This window comes from Aulonocara sp. 'chitande type north' Nkhata Bay, linkage group LG15, assembly GCF_057382095.1.
Source record: "Aulonocara sp. 'chitande type north' Nkhata Bay isolate Kocher_YH1m ecotype deep benthic linkage group LG15, A_spYH_male_GT1.1, whole genome shotgun sequence".
Classification (NCBI taxonomy): domain Eukaryota; kingdom Metazoa; phylum Chordata; class Actinopteri; order Cichliformes; family Cichlidae; genus Aulonocara; species Aulonocara sp. 'chitande type north' Nkhata Bay.
Genome location: NC_141358.1, coordinates 34,670,023 through 34,688,803, shown reverse-complemented (window position 1 = coordinate 34,688,803; position 18,781 = coordinate 34,670,023). Strand labels below are relative to the sequence as shown.

General features: G+C 38.3%; 1 protein-coding gene across 2 annotated transcripts in view; it reads right to left on the bottom strand.

The window, feature by feature from the left end:
* ube2j1 (ubiquitin-conjugating enzyme E2, J1) overlaps positions 1–18,781 on the bottom strand; it is a 39,621-nt gene that overhangs the window by 11,958 nt on the left and 8,882 nt on the right. For both annotated transcript variants that reach the window (XM_086263064.1, XM_086263063.1), the window contains 4 exons: positions 17,599–17,683; positions 12,826–12,931; positions 6,563–6,692; positions 5,892–6,011 (listed from right to left, as the gene is read on the bottom strand). In XM_086263064.1, the coding sequence (XP_086119190.1) occupies positions 5,892–6,011; positions 6,563–6,692; positions 12,826–12,931; positions 17,599–17,683 (441 nt within the window). The remainder of the gene's footprint in view (positions 1–5,891; positions 6,012–6,562; positions 6,693–12,825; positions 12,932–17,598; positions 17,684–18,781) is intronic.

The window sequence follows — 18,781 nt, the reverse complement described above, 5'->3', positions numbered from 1 at the left end:
TCAGTTTGCACCAAAAATAGCTCAGGTAAAATCAGTCCAAGCACCAGAAGAGCTTGTACCAGTGACCCCCCAGAAACCCAGCACGCAAGAAAAAGGTGGCATAGCTAAAAATCTCATTCTGACCAGTTGGTCAATTGTTGCCTGTTTGGCTAGTCAGATGGATAGAATGTTTTTTTCTCCCCTCTTGCTAATTTTGACCTGTTGGTCCAATTTTGGCTAATTTCTGATTTACATAAAGCTACTCCCCTCTGGCATGTTTATGTTGTTGGCCCGTTGGCCCTTGTCTGCTTGTGGCCCGTTGGCCATTGACCGTGATTTTCAAATGGCAATTGTTATTACTAAAGAAACTTATCATATTTTGTTTTTTAGTGAAGTGGCTTTGGGCTGCAAAAGACACCGGGCGTGTGGAGGCAGTCGTTGGGCCATACAAATTGTATGACTCTTCTTTTCGCACACTGGAGGATAGTGGGTGGCTTTCTGATGAGGTAAGTGAAATAATCATTTTTGGTCCTAGTGGTGGTCTGTAAAAATAATCTTCTTTTAATCCAAACAGGTCATTGATGCATACCTGCACTGCCTCATTAAGAAACAAAAGGCAAGTAAGAACGTATGCCAGTTATTTCACAAAGGTATTTTATAAAATTTTGTAATCATTAAAAAAAAAAATAATAATAATAATCTTGCATTTTTTCAGAGACCCGTGTATCAGTTGTCTTGCGTTGTTGCAACCTCTCTGTTTTCTGGGAAGTTTAAATGTGTCAGCAAGGTAATGTAGATGTTATATTGGTTATATAGTGTATGTTATGTAAATAAATCTAAACCTTTATAAACTTAAAAATATTCCACAGATGTTGTTTCCGGCTGAGGACATTTGGTTGTGCCCACTGAACTCTGGTGCACACTGGATACTTGTGGTACATGTTCACACCTCATGTGTTTTTTCTCTATTTTGTTTTACTGTTCTTTTTAGCAGCATATTCTTATTTTGAAAATGTTTACAATTGATTATGTTTACTTAAGTGAGTGTAATACACATATTCTACTAAATACAATTTTTATTTTAGGTTGTCAAAATCTCCTCACAATCTGTACTGCTGTTAGACCCTCTTGGAAATGAAGGTTGTTATGAAAGGAAAGTTATGCGTAACTGGAGGTATTCATCATTCATTATCTGTTTTAGGTTGTTTGGTTTGTGGGGGGTTTTTTCTTTTTATTTAGAGCAAAATGCTGGCTACATTTTAAAAACTTGTTTTGTTTTTATTAGGAATTTTCTGAAGATGAAAGGAAAGGAAGAGTCCCGAGTGGATTGGAAAATGGAGACTCTGCCACACAACAAGCAGATGGACTCCAGCAGTTGTGGAGTTTTAGTGTTGAAGGTATTTAATAAGCAATTGTATTTAATGTATTAAACTAGAATTAAGTTAATCAATTGCAATTACTGTAACATATTTTACAGTTTGCCGAACACTACCTTCTGAGTGGAGAGGTTACTAGGGTGCTGTCCACTCCAGAAGCCATTGGGCTGCACCGCACTGAAATTGCTTGCGAACTGCTAGAACATCAAAGTAAGTTGAGTCATGTGCTTTTGTATTGCAATAGCACTTTCAGTTTTGTTTAAAACTGTTAGGTTTAATGTCAGTGTGTTTCTAGGTAATGCTGATGACTACTGTGTGGTTTGTTCCATGCTGGAAGCCGATCCAGACTCCAGTATGATTGAAATGGTAAAACAAATAAACCACAAATGCAATATACAGTGGCTTGCAATAGTATTCGGCCCCCTTGAACTTTTCCACATTTTGTCACATTACAGCCACAAACACAAATCAATTTTAATTGGAATTCCACGTGAAAGACCAATACAAAGTGGTGTACACGTGAGAAGTGGAACAACAATCATACATGATTCCAAACAATTTTTACAAATGAATAACTGAAAAGTGGGGTAATTATTCATCCCCCTGAGTCAATACTTTGTAGAATCACCTTTATCTGCAATTACAGCTGCCAGTCTTTTAGGGTCTGTCTCTACCAGCTAGAGACTGGTAGAGACATTGGTCTTTCATGTGGAATTCCAATAAAATTGATTCATGTTTGTGAATGCAATCTGACAAAATGTGGAAAAGTTCACGGGGGCCGAATACTTTTGCAAGCCACTGTAGTAATTATTTTCTCATCAAATTCATAATGTTGGTTAACACACTTACACACACCCCCCCCCCCTTCTCCCTCTTCAGGTGCAGTGCGAGTTTTGTTCCAGATGGGCACATTTTGGATGTGCTCAATATGAGATCAGCCTGGTCAAGTACCTGTGCGACAAATGTGCATAATTTGTACACAGTTTCTTTTTCAGTTCTTTCTCCCTGTGTTCTGTTGATCTATAAACGTCAAATATATGTATCTGTAAATATATTCAGTAAATATATACTGTAACTATAATGGAGTGAGTTCATTGTCAAAGTTTATATAGTCAGGTGTTCCAATCACTTCAGTGGTGACAGCTGTATAACTTAAGCACCTTGGCATGCAGACTGCTTCTACAAACAAGTGCCAAACCATGCTACCTTTGTTATTATAAAGTAGAAGCATACTCTGACAGGAAGAATTACGTGCCAAAACATGCTACCTTTGTTAATAAGAGCAAGAAGCATAATTCTGACGGGAAGAATTACGTGCCAAAACATGCTACCGTTGTTATTATAAAGTAGACGCATACTCTGACGGGAAGAATTACGTGCCAAAACATGCTACCTATGTGAATGTGACCTACAAGCACACTTTAATGGGTAAAAAAAAGTGTCAAACCGAACTGGCTTTATGAATATCAGCTACAAACATACTCTGATGGGCAAAGTTAAGTGGCAAACCGTCATACCTACTTAAATTTGTGCTGGAATTATTGTTTGGCAGCAGAAATGTGCATAAATTACATACAGTAGGACATTTTGCCAAAGTAGGGCAGTTTGTCATATGGCAGCGTAAAATTATCCTACGGGTAGGACGTTTTGCCAAAGTAGGATGGTTTGTCAGAACACCGGCTTTAAAGGGTTAACAATAACAATGTATTGAATAATGACTTTAAAAAATAATATAAAATAGTGTGAGAAATACTGATAACAGTGCAAATGTTTGCAATATAAGAAATAAATGAAAAATGTAAACATCTATGTTTAGTGAACTTTGCAGTGTTGCTCTGTGGTGCAGCTACGACACCGTAGCAAAGTTTACACACTGTGTCTACTTGATCCACGTCTGACTCCGCGAACCCATAATGTTTCCAAACCACTAAAGTTTTTTTTTACCTCTTTTCAACCAACGGCAGTCACTCTCCTCTCCAAATAACTTCTGCTTAGCTTTCTGAGCTTCCCTCGGGTCCTCTTAATTGTTGTGACGTGTGTTCGAAACAAGAGGTGCGCTCGTTTTGCCACACGGAGCAGCGCGAGAGTAAAGCACGAGGGAGGTGCTAATAATCGGCTCAGTCACTTTTAATGATCGTTGAAAGCCCAGATCGTAATCGTGATTAAAATTCGATTAATTGAGCAGCCCTACTGTGTAATACATTATTATAAATTAAAATGTTATTAGGGAAAAAAAAAAATCAGACAAAAGGTTTTCAGGAAATGTTATTAAATCCTCAGTTTCTCTGCTATATATCATAAAAAGATCTAGAAGTGTGATTAAAGTGGAGAGTGGGTTCTTCTACATTTTGATAAAAGCCAATTGAGTCTAATAATAGAATAAATGTTTTTAGCATCTACATGAATGTTAAAATCACCAACAGTAATTATTTTATCTGAGACGAGCACTAAATCAGATAACAAGTCTGAGAAATCAGACAGAAACTGTGTAAGGCCCAGGTGGACGATAGATGATCACAAATAAAACTGGTTTTCAACAGGCCTTCAAATATATTAAAACTCAGTCTGATTAATAAGCTGGAGTGCCGCCACACCGCCTCAGCCTGTGCTTCGAAGATTCGGAAAATTAGTATAACTCGTGGTTCATTTAAACTAACATAATCCTCCTCGTCTAACCAGGTTTCTGTAAAGCAGAAAAAAATCAATTTGTTATTAAATTTTTAATTAATGTACTAATTAATGGCCTGTTTAATAATCCACATTTTTGCTTCGGTCTTTGCTTGAGTCGTGGATACCATGTTGTTCTTTTTTTGTGATTTTTTTTTTATGTTTAAATAGTTTTTTTGCATTTTTTTGTCTGGATGCATTGATGATGATCATTTATCATCATCATCAGCAGCATAGAGGCAGTGTGGAATGCCAGCCTGTCTGATTCTGCAGTTTTAACCCCCCCCCCCCCCCCCTCCCCAATTCTAGCAGCAGATGGTGAGTACTATTTTTGATATGTCCCTCCTTAGTTTATCCTAACGCAGCAGCACTGATCTAAGTTGACCCTCCACAGTACTCCTTCACACTCAGTCTCTGTGCTTCTGTGGGTAGCAGCTGGCACCAAAATCAATCCTCTTAGGCAACAAAGCTCACCCATATCACAACTTATGAAGAGAAGCCATGGTATCACAGGCTTTAAGCTACCATGACACATCTTCTACAATGTTAAACACAAGTGTCTAAAATGACACACTGGATGGACAGTACAGTGACACAGTGATTAGCACTATAACCTCACAGCAAGAAGTGTTTGAATGGGTTGAAGTTCACTATCTGGCCACGGGCCTTTTCTCAGAGACATGCAGTTAATGGGGAGAATCTAAATTACCTATAGGTGTGAATGTGCGTGCGCTGTCTTTCTGTGTTGGTCTTGACACAGACTGGTGATCTATTCAGGGTAGTACCCTGCCTCTCACCTTATAACAGCTGGGACAGCCCCTCCACAATGGATAAGTGGAATATGGATGAATTGCATGGCTAGATTACGTGAAAAACATGAATTATAACCTGACAGCTTTATGTGATGTTTTACGTAAATGTTAAAAATGGACTGGACTAAATACAAAAGTTGTTCTTGCAAACATTTGACAATACTTTTAATTATGAAACATGAGAATACATTTTAGCCGAAACTGAATTTTAAACTGACATTTTTTTTTTTCAACTATACGATACTACTACTCTATATCAAATGTTTATATATATTATATTATTCTATATGTGATATGACATACTGGGAGAGATGGCACTGTTTTGTGCTGATGCCACAACCTGTGCTAATAGTGCAAATTATAGACAAAATGTATTTATTAAAACTATGACTTAAAATTTTGTACTTCCTTGGATAAACAACTGCTCCAGAACACACATGAAAGTTAGCAAATGAATGTAATGCAAAAAATAAATTAAAATGTGGTACTTGGAGCCAGTTTTATGCCGAAAATCTACTTTGTTATGTGTTCAATATAAGTTACAATGGAGTTTTACTCAGGTTAAAAGAATGATACCCTCTGTACAATCCCTATGGTAAATTGTTGTTTCACCTTCAAAGACTCCCAGTCATGGCAGTTTTTGGAATCACCTGCCAACAGTTATGGAAGATTGTGGGATCATAATGTAAAGCAATTTAAAGGGTGAAAAAGTCTTCAAAGGGAGTAAGACACTGGACACTGGTTAAACAAATCTCTTCATTTGGGCAGAGTGGGGCTGAAACTCATGTGAAGAAAACAAATCATCATTGTTTTATTTTTAGCAAGCACATGTCTGTGCTTGTCTGGTGGGAGGAATTAACAACAGGGAGAAGAGACAATTCAGAGGACTCAACTCTGTAAACATCTGGTTTCCTAGCCGACTTTATGCATGTATCATGCATGCAGAATAAAATAAAACAAAACCACTGGGATGGATAACTCTGTAGGTGGCGAGCTGGCTGCAGGTTATGTGCTGTCTTGTGTAAAACAAGAGTGGTAAAAAAAAAAAGATACCTACCTGTTCGGCCTGGTCTTTTTCAGCTTCTTGGCTTGCAGAGGAGGGTCCCTGGGTGTGGGTTGAAGGTTCACTTTCTCCTCCTTCATTCTCACTAGATTCTCTGGATAAACTGGACTCTGCCTGCATAAACACAGTCAATTTATGTAATCTACACCATGCCTTGCGTTTTGTAATGGGGCCAGACCTCAAATCTATATATTCATCCTACATTCTTCCAGTAGCGGATTTTTAAAGGTCAAGCTGCTCATATTTAATTTTAATTCTCATCCTGCATAGTTCTCAAACAAAAGAAATGTAAAAATAAGGGGCATGCCTATTGCGCTACTGCAAAACATTGGTGAGAACTATCTTAATAGGTATTTGCTAAATTATGCACTGACTTTATAATCTTTGTAGTGGGATTATGTTAGCTTCCATTCCAATGTTCAATAATGAACGGTTAACACAATGAACAGTGCTTTTGGCCCATCTGCTCTGTGGTTCTAATAAATAAAGGCTCTGGATATAATCTGTGGAGTTCCAGTATTCTCAATATAATTATGGAAAGTTGTGATACGAGTTAAACAATTATTATCAAAATCAGCTTTGTTATGAATTGTCATGCACAGAGAAAATATAAAACAAAAGAACTATGAATTTAACCCGCCTCATGTAACAGCCAGAGTTTGTACCTTAAAGTTGATTTGCTGAGCCAGTTCTTTAGCCGTATGGTCTTCAGCACCAGGGTTGCTATTGGGGGTTAGATCCAGGAGGGCAGAGCGCATGGTACAGCCACAGGTCTCACAGCAGAAGTCCTGGGACCTGTCAGAGAACAGGTGGCATGTGGTGATGTCATCTTGCCACAAGGACTTGTTTGAGTTTCACACTTGGAACCTTCTAGATAATGATCGTGAATAAAATTTAATTCACTCCATGACTGATCAACCTACTACAGCAGGAACTCAAAACGGTACTCTCTATGGGACCTACATGCCGATACACATGCCCTATGAAATCAAGGTATGCTCCTAATGAGATCACGGGTGGTGTCCTGGGCGATCTCCTCCCAGATCTGGACCAGGGCATAACTGAGCTCCTGGATGGTCTCAGGTACAACGCGGCAACTTCAGATGGACAACAAAATAATGTCCCAGAGGTGTTCTGTTTGATTTAGGTCACACAAGCATGGGGAAGAGTGAATAGTATCAATTCCTGGAATAACCATTTTTGCCAAGTGAGGCTGGGGATTGAATCCTCTGGATAAACCCAGGACCCATCCAAGGATTTCATCCCGATACCAGCAGCAGTCAGGGCGCTGTTGTCTAGCCTGTGGAAGTCTGTGACCACTGACTCACCACTGTATGGGTCATGGTAGTTAGGGGCAGCTCAGCACGCCTCAAATCAGACAGTTACTAGAACATTGTCTGCTCAACCATTTCCAATTTGCATAAAAATGTTTGGCTCAAAGTTTGGACATATATAATGCATGTTGGGAAAGTTTAGCTTCATAGATAATTTAAGATGTATCTTGTTTTTGGAAAAATGGCCCACTTTTAAACAATTTTTTTACCTATTGAAATCACATTGCAATGTTAAACATGAATATATAAAAAATAAAGGCCTGAAATTTTCACTGGTGTTTCTTACCACCAAAATGAATCAGGTGTGTAATTTTCGATAGATGCATTAAAAATTGTCTCAATATTGGCTCGTAAACATATGAAAAGAAGCCCAATGCTCCTGCTGGACTATCTGAGGACACACTAATATAAGAAAAGGCAAAAAACCCCAAAACAACTGGCGGCAATTTCTAAATAAACAAAGTTCACAATATTGCAAGATAAAACATGTAGAATCATTTTTACCATGAAATTCCTAGTCACACAAATTAAGAAAATGGCATTTAACTTTCAAGCTGGCTGTAGCAAATATGACAAGTTGTACCACAAAAACAAAAATAGTTTAAAACCTGAGTCACTACATCTGAAATCACTAAAGTTTTAGAACATTTTCTGTTAAACCATCTTCAATTTGCCTAAAATTGTTGTCATCCAAGGTTTGGATATAAAGGGTGGGCCATTTATATGGATACACCGTAATAAAATGGGAATGGTTGGCGATACGTTGAAACCAAGCACACCATTGTTTTTCTTGTGACATTACCAATAAGTTTGATGTGTCACATGGCCCTCTTCCTATTGAAAAAACAAAACTTTGTATCCAAGATGGCCGACTTCTAAATGGCCACCATGGTCACCACCCATCTTGAGGAGCTTGCCCCCTCACATATACTAATGTGCCACAAACAGGACTTTAATTTCACCAACCATTTCCATTTTATTACGGTGTATCCATATAAATGGCCCACCCTGTATAATGGCTGCTATAAAATGTTCAAGCTTCAAATATCAAATACTTACTCATATTTTTTTCTTACATAGTTTACCAATACACAGCTATTTTTGATGTTTCTCTCCCATATTATAGATTCGTCCATTTTGACTAAAACTTCAGGCTGAGATATTCATGTTCAAATCTAGTGCTAGAAATTCAAACAGGCTTGAACCAAAGAGTCCAGAACAGGATTAAAAATGTTATTCCATTTAAAAAAAAAAAAAAAAAATCCCTGTCAAAACTTTATTGGAAGAATAAAATTTACATTCAACTTTACAAAAAACAAAATCCCATGGCAGCCTCAAATCTCTGAACACAGAACAATCAACTCAAAAAACTAAATAGCTCAATTACTCCCAACTCATGTTGGTTATACACAGAACAAGCATTAAGCTGAGACATACTTTTATTAGACAGCCAACCTATTAAGAAACACCAATGCTTTTGTAATTCTTCAGCGCTTCAAATTTCTGACCGTGAAGCTTCCCCAACTTTACGGTCACATTAAATTTAAGAACTTCAAATTTCTCCAGAATTTCAGCCCTGACCGTTGAGTTTCTTAAGAACTTTCAAATAAAAGTGACTACATTATCAGCTTTTTACAGCTAAGGGGGGACAAACACAACAACAACAACAAAATCTGCCACTGACATCCCAAAAAGAAAAGTAAAAAACTGCCCCACAAAAAATACAACAAAAGGCAGAATTATGTTGGTGAATCTTGAGATGAATATGAGCAAAAAGCTGTGTATAGTTATACAGCCAGTGAGCAGCGTTTGGTACAAAGACATAGATCCAGATTTGTTGGATGATGGTCAGAGAACTTGCTGTTCTCAACATGAACAAAGCAAGAAAAACCAGAACCCTCACAGCAGCATATGCAGTGTGGCTCTTTGATGTATGTGCCAAAGAAAAATGTAACACCATGTGGTGCTTCGCCCATTCGGTACCAATTACAGTATACAGTTCTAAAGACTTTTACATTGAGCTGCCCATACTTTTTAGGGCTGTGTATCAATTCCCATCATCCCATACAAACAGACAAAACTCTGCTTCAAACATCAGTACCGGGATTACACTGTGACTGCAAGTGTGTTTGTAACAGTGACTTTCTATATCGTGTTGACTGCCACAGTGTGTATCGTCAGCTGTAATTTTTTTTTTAACATTGACATGCCCCTGTTAAGAGCTTAGAATACTGTGTGCACCTTTAGGCCAACATCTCAGCCCTGACAGCAAGGTTTGGTGTGATATTACTAGGAACACGATCAACAGAGACGCTTAATGCAGTGGAAAAAACATGAGCAGTACAGAAAAAGATGTTTCAGTGGATTTCATTGGATTGTGTTAGAATAGCTAATCATCCCTAGAAGCAACTAATGGCCTCATATTACAGCTGTGAAGTTGTGGAATGACTCATGCTCTCAGGAACAGCACATTATCACTGTAAAGCTCCTCAAGCAAAAGGTGGCATAGATAAATTTGGATACATTATGTATTAAATGATCCAAATCAGAGTCTTCCTCTGGAAAAAAGTGGTAATTAGATTCTATTCAAGTCAAGTTTAGACGTACAAAGAAAAAGCTTGGCTTATTCGGCATGAGGAATTTTGCACAGCATGTCGAATGTTCTTTTTTGGCCTCCAGTCTTCGCATAACTGGACTATGACATGGTAAATGGGAAGCCTGTGTCTCCAAAAGCAGGGACCACATAGGCACAGTGGTTGGTTGATAGTTTTTCACAAAAACTACAGTTGGAACCCTTTCAGACATAAATCAAGAACACATATGTCGGCTCACAGAGCTGGAAGAGCTTATTTGTAAATTCCAAGACATATACTGAAAGAATAGCAGCAGTTACGTCTGCTACTGGCTTACAAGCGTTGTTTGTCTGTTTGTCAGCAAACAAGTGTTCACAGTTTTCAAGATATAATTTTCTTATTTTTCATTCAATTCAGTTTTACTTATTTAGCACCAGACTGCAACAGTTGCCTCAAGGTGCTTTATATTGCAAGGCGAAGACCCTGCAATAATAAAGAGAAAACAGAAAAAACAACAACAATCAAATGATCCCGTATGAGCAAGCGCTTTGGCCACAGGGGGAAGGAAAAAATTCTTTTTAACAGGAAGAAACCTCCAGCAGAACCAGGCTCAGGGAGGGGCGGCCATCTGCAATGACCGGTTGGGATTAAGGGGCGGAAGACAGGATAAAGACATTCTCTGGTAGTGAGCCACATATTAATAATAAGTAATAATTAAATGCAGAGAGGTGTATAAAAACACAGTGAGTGAAAAAAGGTTACTGAAGAAGAAACACTCCGTGCAGAGACAGTCCAGTCATCTGATAGGTGAGTCACAGCCCTGTTTAGCCTCCCAGCTCGATCAGTTCTTAAAAATGGTTCCCATCCTCTATGGGGTGAATTTCAGCGTCTTTCCTTGGACAGAGGTTTCTAGTTCCAAGATGCAGGACAAAGCGTTATAAAAACACCTTTGTCCCTGTTGTTGTCACCGAACTCAATAAGAATGGTTTTGATTTGATTCATTTGATTTAATTACAAAAAATGTGCATTTGTCAGGTTTTATTAGGTGTGTGTGTTTTGTGAAGGGATGCCAAATGCTATTATTTTTCTGTAAAGCAAATTTCCCTATGGGTATAAATAAAGTAACCTTAACCTTGGGTCACCTGATCCAGCCCTAACTATATGCTGTAGCAAAAAGGAAAGTTTGAAGCCTAATCTTAAAAGTAGAGATAGTGTCTGGGGTGATATGGTACTATAAGGTCTTTAAGATAAGATGGGGCCTGATTATTTAAGACCTTGTATGTGAGGAGCAGGATTTTTAGTTTTAACAGAGGATTTAACAGGGAGCCAATATAGAATAAATATGCTCTCTATTGCTAGTCCCTGTCAGTACTCGCTGCAGTATTTTGGATTAACTGAAAGCTTTTCAGGGAGTTTTTATGGCGTTATTTTTGTGCCACTATTCTGAGCGCACGTAAGAAAATTTTGAGCGCACGTAAAAAAGGTTTGCAGGTGCAAGTGTTGCATTTTAAGGAGAAATTTATTTTGAGCGAAGAAAAGCTAAATTTGAGTGAACAAAATTCATTGCTGCGTGCAAAAAATTTATTTCAGTGTTTGCTATTATCCACACACACACACACACACACACACACTAGCAGCCCCTCTCGCTCAGTTTTTGCATTTGCGCTCGCTCGCAATCTAAAAAACAAAGTTTTAGTATAGCTCTTGCCCTTCAGGAGGAATTACACTCTCTGAGTGCTCTTGTTTATTCTTTGATACTTCTTTCACAGCAGCACTGTCCAGCACTACTTTCAAGAAAATACTGGCAGAGGAGTTAGTACTGTGAACTCAAGTTGACAGAACAAGAAAATGAAAGGATCCATCTTGATTCTTTAAACTATAAATAAGATGTTTAATGATGCCATTCCTCTACTGTTCTTGTACTTGACTTTAACCAATGGTTTGTAACTTGTTCTAAACCCTCTGCATTTACATTCATAAAGGCATCTCTTGACTTAAGACTTTAACAATGGCATCCCTACGTAGAAGTGTTCATTATTTCATTAGATGTCAAAGGGTTTTTCTGTCTTATGTTATCAGTGACTAAAGTGCAAATCTGAGCTGCTGCTGACTTGTACCCAGATGCCATCTTTATTAGGTATTTGCAATAGATTGGTTTTTGTTCATTATGTTTGCAGAGATGCCAGTATCTGAACAGGGACTAAATCCAGCAAACATTATGTTAATAACTAGCTGGTTGAAGTTTAAGGTTTAAGTTTCCTTACTATTTTTCAAACTGTCCTTACATGCAGACTGTCTTTTCACAAAGTGTCTAAAGATCAGATGTTGTCATTTCTGAATATGTAATCAAAATGAGTGTAAAAGTACTTAAATAGTAATATTTTACATTTTCATTTAATAAATGAACATTTTAGTGCTGCCTCAGCCACTGCGTGTGCATGTGTGCATGTGTGCGTGTGTGTGTGTGTTGGGAAGGGGTGGAGGTGCCATCATGGAGACAAGCAGCCTTGTATTCATCACACAGTGTGTTTTCCTATCCATTTCATCTCCATGAACTAATGAAATAACCGGATGATCAAAAACTCATCTCATCTGCTAATAGAAGAGCAATTTTAGCTTGAACTTTACCATCGCTGGCTTTGTACCATTTTCTCTGAGGAAAACACAGTGTGATATGAAAATTGAGTGTCTGCTCACGCGTCCTCTGGAGACTGGCAGCACACAGCAACGATGAACTTGTCATCTTTCAATACCAGGACTGGCCTGGAAATGTTCTTTTCAGATTGTGATAGACCAGTAATTAGCAATGAGGCATGTCGACTCGAGCTCAGGTGCTTCTATTACATGTTTGAACGGACTTGGCTGTTTGAATATTTTATGAGGATCATATCCACTTCCTGCTTGCCTGCTACTTGAGGTTGTAACATTATTTCATACAAGAAGATGCAATATGCCATACTCACCTTATTACCATTCTCAACTGGAAAGACTGAAAAGATTTTTGTATCTACTAAATCTTACTTTTTGGCAAGGGCTCTTCTCTCTTCAGGAGTATAATCGAGAGATCCAATGGCACCCTCTCCTTTTGTTGGCATGAATCCAATTATAGCTATGAGGGCAGTGCGAACTGGAAGAAAAAAAAAGAGAGAGAGAGTGTGTAAACAATGAGGAGAAAATAGCAAGTGAATGAAAAACACAACGTAAGGTCGGGGGGCGGGTCCATTCCACTGCAGGACAACCTGCATGTGGCGAATAAAGCTGATTGAGTATTGACTATTGATATTCATTGTTAGCCTCACTTGGCCATGACAACCTGTTAATTGTCCAGTTTATGTTTATTCTCTGAACTGTCTGTTCTTTAAATACATCTTGCTTGTAAATGTAGATTTGGTAAAAAAATTATCATTCATATCAGCAGCAATAACATCGGGTTGTGTCAGTCAGAGTTCACTATAATTATATTGAAACAGTGTGTGACTTTGGCAAAAACTATGTTGTTTTCTCCAGTCGGACCTGGAGTGATGCATTTCGTCCTCAAATTGCTGGCTGTCTGAGTGGTGTCCAAAAAAATCACGTGGGCTTTTTAGATAATTGGGAAACTTTCTGGGGAAAACCTGATCTTATTAGGAGAGACGACATCCATCCCACTTTGGATGGAGCAGCTCCCATTTCTAGACATCTGGTGAAATTTATTAAACCCCCCAAAATGTGACTGAGACTTGGGACCAGTCTTACACACCTCTCTGCAACTTCTCTCTTCCTGTAATCCCCCCCAAAACCCCTTCTTTTTAGCGGCTATCTGCTCGCAGACCACCAAAAAAAACAAAAGAAAAATCATCAAAAATACAATTTAAAATAAATTTTTTAAAAAAAAAAATCAAAGTAAGAACAATATAGTATCCACAACTGCACCAGAGTAAAGCTGTTAAATATGGATTGTTAAACATTAGGTCTCTCTTTTCTATGTTCCTATTCGTAAACGGCGATGATCTATTGCTCCATCGATCAATAGAGAAATAGATAGAAATAGAGAGAAATTTCAATTAAGTGACTGAAAAAGACACTAGGACGAAGACAAGAAGAAGCAGCAAATTTTAACAGCAGCCAGTCTATTGAAATAAGTCACTTTGGTGCAAACTGTCATACTTCAGTTCTGATGACCTGCTATCTCTAACTGTGTGTATAACCTATGACCAAAGTTTGTGAAAATAGCTGGGCTATAAACAATACACACAATACACTTCAGCTTACATTTTAAAAAAATAAACAGTATTAAGTACAGACAGACCAGAAAACAGCTTGAGGAAAAACATTTGTCAAGATATTCATGAGTAACGATACCATATCTAAATAAATCAGCCTATGTAAAAAATACAAATTTAAATATTTCCCAAAGAGACATCAGAGGGAATGTTTAATTATCTGAAGCATGCTTTATTAAATATGCAGGCATATCATATGAACTAAAGCAGCCACCAAGAGTAGTGAGCATAAACCTGGAACCCTACAGTTGGCCTGTCTGTGACAATCGGAAGCACTGTTCAATTATCAAGTCAGGCCTCCTGTGGTCATTGCAAACAGGATCAGACACAACTTAGAGCCAACACTTTAAAAACCCAGCAGGGGAAGTCAAATCTCTGAGGCATAGCTGGCCATGTGACCTACAGTTTGTTGGTAAAAAGAAGTTAGGAGCAACCTTTGTCTTTGATTTAATTCTGTTATTGATTTGAAACTCTTCTTACTTAAGAGAGGGAGGCAGAAGAGAGAAATGCTTTGAGGAAGATGCAGCATCTCCCACTGAGTTTCCACTGATTAAAGTTCCATGCTGAGAAGTAACATGAAAGCAGAACTCAGCAAACGGACCAAACGCCAGTTACAAACTAATGAGGAGTTCTTGGTAGTAATAAATTATTCGTTTTTACTCTCGAGGTGTATAAAAATACTCTTATATCAAGACCCTCAGCACAAGTTCATCTATCAACACCAGCACCCAAAGTGCAATACTGTTTAGGCCAGAAGCAGATTACTGGAGTGAGCTTTGTCATTTATATTAGAAAACAAATGTTTCACATACAAAGTTCATGCAGTACTGAAAAAGATCTCTTTGCATTTAACATACTGACTTTGGCAAGCAAGCAATCTAAGGACACTAAATGCAAGTCTAAAAAGTTTTAATTTTAGTTTTCTTAGAGGAAAGCACCGAGTGCACAGATCTCAAACTCAGGGGGAGAGAGTTCTAGAGTCTGGGGGCCAAAAGTCTACTTTAGTTTTCAACTCTAAAATAACAGGCCGAGCTAGAGCAGGAACAGACAATGTAAATGTTGATGGAGAAATAGTAATTCTTCTATTATCAATTTTTCTATCAAGACAGAAAATTTTCACCTTTATTTGAAGAGATTGGGGTGGCAGGTGGAGCAGGAGTAACAATATTACTAATGGCATCAAATAACACCTGAGGATTACCTCTGCTCTTTGTAACCAGATGTGAGAAATAGGCACTCTCGCATCTCTAACTGAACGGTTGAAAGAAAGATCCTTTATTAGACCATGTGCTCAGCTTATCGACAAGAACGCTTTAAGCAGCGAATGGTTTCATTTATGCGAAGGGAGAATTTGGAAACGAGCTAATTTCAGTAAGACAGTAATTATTAAAAAGATTTGTTGTAAGATCATAAGGGGATAAGAACAACTTAAAAGAATCAGAGAATTTCTCAGCAGTAGAGGAATTTAAGGTGTGAGTGCTGACCACACGGCAAGCAGGAGAAAGACAAGTTAAAAATAATACAGTGATGATCAGAAGTAAAAATGTCCCCAGAACAAATAGAATCAATATTTAAACCCAAAGTAAAAACAAGGTCCAGTTTGTGTCCTTTGGTATGTGTGGGACTAGACACAAACTGAGTGAAATGAAAAGAATCCATGATGCCAGTAAAGCTTCTGGCAAAGAGGTCAGAGTTGTCGTCTACGTTAATGTTAAAATCTCCAACTATAAGGAGTCTGGGCAGCTTTATAGTGGAGGATAATAAGTCACTGAATGCCTTTAAAAATGGACGATACACCACAGGACAATAAAAAAAAAAAAAAAAAAAAGGTCTTATACCTGACTCTAATCAGCTGTAGTTCAAACGAAGAAAAATGTCTAACTTTTGCTGAATGACAGGGGAACTGGTGGTAAACGCTGACACAGGAGAATGAGGTATCTTGACCCGTCAGTGAAGATCGGATAGATAAGAGCAGCAGTCAATATGCCACCGACACACACAAAAACTACACCGCACTACACCACATCAGGACAAACTGCAGCCGCCAGCAGCAAAACCAAACACATGTATCATCATAAGGGCCTCTGACAGTGGACTCGTCTCTGTGCTTGTCCTCCTAGACCTCAGTGCAGCATTAGATACTGTAGACCAGGGGTGTCAAACTCCAGGCCTCGAGGGCCGGTGTCCTGCAGGTTCCAGATCTCACCCTAGGTCAACACAATCAATGATTAGTTCAATACCAGGTCTCTGGAGAACTTCAGGACATGTTGAGGAGGAAATTTAGCCATTTGAATCAGCTGTGTTAGATCAAGGACACATCTAAAACCTGCAGGACACCAGCACCTAGAGGCCTGGAGTCCGAGACCTGTGCTGTAGACCATAATATTCTCTTAGAATGATTAGAGCATGCTGTAGGTTTTACAGGTACTGCACTGTGGTGGTTTCTATCATATCTATCTAATAGACTCCAATTTGTTCATGTAACTCGGCCTTGATGACCTTGAGAAAATGCTGAAGTGCAACTGGGTTCTGCAGCAAGGCAATGATCCAAAACAGACCAGCTAGTCCATCTCTGAATGACTTACTGACACAGTGAAAACCTTGGAGTGGCCCATTCAAAGTTTTGACCTGAATCTGACTGAGGAGCAGTTGCATGACCTTAAAAAGAAGGTGTATTTTCGAAAACCCTCCAATGTGGCTGAACTATGACAATTCAGCAAAGATGAGTGGGCAGAGCTGTAAAAGAATCATTGCCAGTTACTGAAAACGCTTGATTGCAGATGTTGCTGCTAAAAGTGGCACAAACAGTTATTCGGTTTAGCGGGTAATCACTTTCTCACACAGGGCCATGTAGGTTTGGATTGTTAAGATAAGATAAGATAAGATAGAACTTTATTAATCCCTCGGGTGGGTTCCTCTGTTTCCTCCTTAATAATGAACACCTTCATTTAGAAACTGCATGGTGTGTTTACTCGTGTCATCTTTGTCTAACATTTAAAATTGGTTGATGATCTGAAACTTTGAAGTGTGACAAACATACAACAAAAATAGGAAATCAGGAATACTTCTGTACCAATTAACAGCATTAGAGCATCAGTGCTTACCTGGATGGTTTTGCATGCAAGACATCAGTGCTATTAATTAGTGATGATCATTTCAGTACTTTTCCTACACATCTCATTTCACAGCTCTACAAATTCTTTTGTGGAGCTTATTTCCAAATGCAACCTCTAAATCAGGGGTGCTCAATCCCAGTCCTCGAGAGCTACTGTCCTGCAGCTTTTAGATGCATCCTTGTTCCGACACAGCTGAATCAAACGAATGGCTTGTTATCAGGCCTTCTCCAAACTTGATGGCATGCTGAAGAGGTGATCAAACATTTGATTCAGCTGTGTTGGAGTAGGGATGCATCTAAAAGCTGCAGGACAGTAGCTCTCGAGGACTGGGATTGAGCACCCCTGCTCTAAATACTTAGATTACCTCAGGGAATAAGATACGTATGGAGAACTGGGATCTTGTCTCCTATACTTACTACTCCAAGAGGGCTGCCAGGTCTCGGGATGGTGGCCAGAGATGCTCAGACAAATCTTCTTCCCAACTTCAAATCTCCCATTTGGCTAATGGAAGGGAATAAAAAGAAAGTGGTATTGGTACGTATGGGAAAACAGAGGCACAGCACATATTTCTCAAAACCTATGAACACAAACTGACATAAAAGTTTTGAGCAGTATTAACAAATAAAAATGAGGCTACTACTGTGCAAATGTCAGAGCTTTCAAACAAAAATCTAATTAAAAATTTGGTTCAACAAAGAACCAATAAAATAGTAGCTGGTGTCAGTGAAAACATGTGAACACAGTTTTCTCACAACAAATTCTAACTTTTATCAGTCATTAAAACATGTACCGCACAGCTGCCTGAATATAGTGGGAAAAGGATGATTTGATCTTGTGAATTTTTAAATTTCGACAGTCTCATTTTTGTGGTTGTTTCATATAAACAAAAATCCACACATTACATAAAGATCTATAACTGACTGAAATAAATATTTGATCCGTTTTCAATAAGCGCCTTCCTTATGGTCATGCAGCCTAGTCCAGCCTTGATTTGGGTTTCCTGACCACAGGACTTCCTCCCAACGTGAGGATTCTGGTTGGTGGTCAAATACTTATTTCACTCAATGACATTCAAATCCATTTTCAACTTTTTTATTATTATTTTTTATTTTTTTTACTGACATTCCATCTCTCAACATTAAAATGAAATTACCATTAAAATATGAAACTATTCTTTTTTGTATGAGAGGAATTCAGCATGGGATAAAATTAAATTTCCCCCACTGTGTGTGCGAGTTAATCGATTCCCCCTGTTTTATAAGTAAAATTAGAGCTGGATTTTAAAATAAGAGAAAAAAATGAAATGTTAAAAGTTATGCATTCAATGTTTTAATTAAAGTGAAAAACACAATAAAGGGAGAAGCTTGAATGTCCCTCGTTCTCTTTTACATCTTGACTCTACTAATGTTTGATTAATGGTCGCTGTTGTCACTAGTCGGTACCAGACTTTCTGCTAAGGTTGGGCGATATGTAAAAATTTTCCAACTGACATTTGCCGGTCCAATAACCGACAAAAGGCAATATACTCACGCAGGCGCAGAGTTTTTGATGGGCGCTATTATTTTTTCTGTTGACTGCTTCTCCCTAGCTTCAGTCAAC